Source organism: Nematolebias whitei, chromosome 2 (genome assembly GCF_014905685.2).
Source record: "Nematolebias whitei isolate Nwh7 chromosome 2, NemWhi1, whole genome shotgun sequence".
Classification (NCBI taxonomy): domain Eukaryota; kingdom Metazoa; phylum Chordata; class Actinopteri; order Cyprinodontiformes; family Rivulidae; genus Nematolebias; species Nematolebias whitei.
In genome coordinates, this window is record NC_056499.1 from 19,029,273 (window position 1) to 19,032,455 (window position 3,183).

Genomic DNA, 3,183 nt, shown 5'->3' on the forward strand with positions numbered 1-3,183 from the left:
CATCTTCGTGACTCTGCTAGTTTCAGGTTATTTGACTGCAGCCAGCCTCTCTACACTCCAGCTGTGTGGCACAACATCAATCCTCTGTTGGATCATCGGGTCCACTTTGCTTCCCTCCACACCTCCCAACGTCTACTGGACTACCTGCAGAGCAGCGCTGTGGTGCTGGAGCTCTGGGGTCTCCAAGGTAATGAAGTAAACAAGATAAACTGTGAATATTCAGATTTAGTTTCAACAGCGATGCACATGTTTACGTTTGTTTGAGTGGAAATGAAAGAGTTGTTTTTCTGTCTCAGAGGGTTGCACTCACCTGAGGTCATCTCTGGAAGCAGTGAAGATGACCGCAGAGGGCATCTTCATCATCGATGAGTCGGGTTCATCAGAGGCTGCTGTGAGTTGGATCTTAAATCGTTACACGCATGTTTCAGTACAACAAGGGGGCTCGAGGTTTTATCTAGAGTTTATAGTTGTTCAACATTTGAGTTAAAGATAAATTGTCAAACCCTGTGTCGTTACACAAGTGTGCACGTGTGTGTGTGTTGCAGGCTGCACACTCTGAGCTCAGCGGTTCAATAGGAGCTCTTCAACAGGACTTGGAGGATCTGAGGAGTGTCAATGCTGCACTGAGAAAAGAAAATCAAAGTCTGCGAGAACAACTCAGCTCTGCCAAGAACGGTACCCGAAACATCCGTTTGTCAGCGTGTTTGTCTCTGAAAGCCGCTCTCACGTGCACCACTGCTCTAACGCTCATGTCTCGTCCTCTCTGGTTTTAGGAGAAGGTGCACGTGGGCGTTCGGTGCGTCCTAGCTGCGATGCAGAGTTTGCTCGTGCTCTGAAGGTTTTCTACCACAGCATGACTTCAGTCAGGGGTCAGCTGCAGCGCCTGCGCAGACACAGGCCCAGTGTACGTCTGCAGGCTGTTGCTGCAAGGATTGATCAGCGGTGTTAAACCAAATAAAGTTAATGAACAGTTTATTGATATAGACTATCAGCTGAAGTATAAACTGACTTTTAAAAATTTGGCTAAATAGTCTATGGACGTTGATACTTACTGTATGTATGCTAGTTTGATTTGAATCTTTCCACAGTTCTGCACTATAAACTGTATTTCCCCTGACTTGTTACTGCAGGAGGAGTCGGACTTGCTCGGGCTCAGGCTGTTTGTAGACGAGCACAGCGCTCTGCTGAAGGACTTCTCAGAGCAGCTGGAGCAGAGCGTCTCCACACTCAAGCAAAACGTAGCCGCCATCGTTCGTCGCAAACGAGAACGGTCAGGAATCTGGTCTTAAAGTTTTCTCAGAGCTTTTAAGCAGTGACTAAGTCTGGTCACACTTTATTCCAGATATTCTCAAAAAGATGGTTAACATTAATAAACAGTTATTTTAAATTATATAGGTTTTGTTTTAAAGACTATTATAAAGGAGTCAGCAATACTGAGCTGAAAGTCTGTTTTCAGTGTCACAATGTTTTGTTTACACCTGATTACCATGGTAACAATTAACCAATTTGCAGCAGTTTCTGTTTAAGTTGTAAAAAAAACTCCACTTCTTTGATTTCCCCGGTGGAAAATCAGGCAGAAGGATTAAATGTCTTAACTAGATTTCAATCTCTTGATTAGTCAGAACAAATTAAAGTAAAAAGTATATGAAGTTCAAGTTAGTGAACCTTAGTTGGATGTAGTTCAAATGTTATTTTAGTTACTAAAGTCAATTAGATTTTATCCTTTAATTTAAGTTGTGCAGTGTACTGAGATCAAATTGTATCATATGTCAAGAATAAATTTGATATAAAATGCAAAATCCTAAAGAACTCGATATGCTTTGAAACTCGTGCTCCTAAATAAACACTTTTGATGGTTTTCTAAAAAATGGTAAATATTTGATTAAATTTAATTCACTTCTGTTTATTTCTATAGCTCCAAGTCTCAGCAGAAGTTGTCTCAGAGCACTGTACAAAAACTTTCACATACATAAGAAGCCAATTAGTAAAAGTTATCAATCTAAGGAAGCCAGCAGATTGTGTTGAATCGTCACTTTGTTGCAGTCTCCCATTCTGAGTAAGCACAAAGAAGACAGTGGGAAGGAAAAACTCCCTTTTAACATGAAAACCTCCAGCAGAACCAGGCTCAGGACGAGCGGCCATCTGCTTCAACCTGCTGGGGTTTGAGAGGACTGGAAGTAGAAACAAACACAGAATGATAGGTCCAGGTGTACTTTCTATAGGAGGAAAGACAAAATACACGTTAAGATATAAATAAATACAAATACAAACCGGTAGAACAAGTAAAGACAGCAGCAGAGTGAGGGAATGTGGTCAATTTGTTCTCCAGCAGTCTAAGCCTATAGCAGCATAACTAAAAGGGATAGCTCAGGAAACCCAAGCCAACCCCAACTATAGGATTTATCAAAAAGGAAAGTCTAAAGCCCAGTCTTAAAACTGGACAATGTGTCAGCCTCACAGACAGAAACTGGAAGTTGGTTCCAGAGGAGTCTGCTACCTGAGAGAGCTTCCTCCTATTCTACTTTTGGAACCTATAGGAAACACAAGTAAACCTGCAGTCTGAGAACAAAGTGCTATGTTAGGAAAATATGGAACAAAAAAAAAATCAGTACTATAAGATGGAGCTAGGTTGTTGAGGGCTTTGTAAGTTAGAAGTAATATTTCAAATTCTATTCTGAATTTGACAGGGAGCCAGTGGAGAGAAACTAAAACTGGAGAAATATGATCTCTCTTTTTTAACTCATTAAATCTCTGCATTTAGATTAACTGAAACTTTTTAAACATTTTTTGAACACCTAGACAATAAATAATTGCAATACTCCAGCCTAGATGTGATTAACCTAATTTATTAGGCTACATTTGCATATAATATGCTAATCAATTCACTCGTAAAAAAAAAAAAGAAACCTTTGAATATTATGGAATCGGTTTATGTCCAACTAAACATCTCTCCTCTGTTGAACTTGCTTCGTTGTGCATCCTTCAGGTTACATTTTTCTTTTTCTGAGTGACTGTTAAATCAGGTGTTTTCTACCCCCTCACTAATATAAGTCAATGAATATGCAGGTTTAATAACATCACAGAGCGAAGACTATAAAAAGTTTATTAGACTGCAAAATGTTACAGTACTAAACGGCAAATAAATTAAGTACACATTTCAAAATTTACAACATGTTGAACTTG

At 39.7% G+C, this 3,183-nt stretch overlaps 1 protein-coding gene across 1 annotated transcript in view; it reads left to right on the forward strand.

Annotated features, from left to right (window-relative positions):
• kif28 (kinesin family member 28) overlaps positions 1–1,289 on the forward strand; it is a 12,218-nt gene extending 10,929 nt beyond the window's left edge. Inside the window, exons 21-25 of the mRNA XM_037697515.1 lie at positions 1–187; positions 297–391; positions 546–675; positions 774–904; positions 1,131–1,289. The exon at positions 1–187 is cut by the window's left edge and continues 120 nt beyond it. Coding sequence (XP_037553443.1) covers positions 1–187; positions 297–391; positions 546–675; positions 774–904; positions 1,131–1,289 — 702 coding nt within the window. The remainder of the gene's footprint in view (positions 188–296; positions 392–545; positions 676–773; positions 905–1,130) is intronic.
• Positions 1,290–3,183: the final 1,894 nt, after the last annotated feature.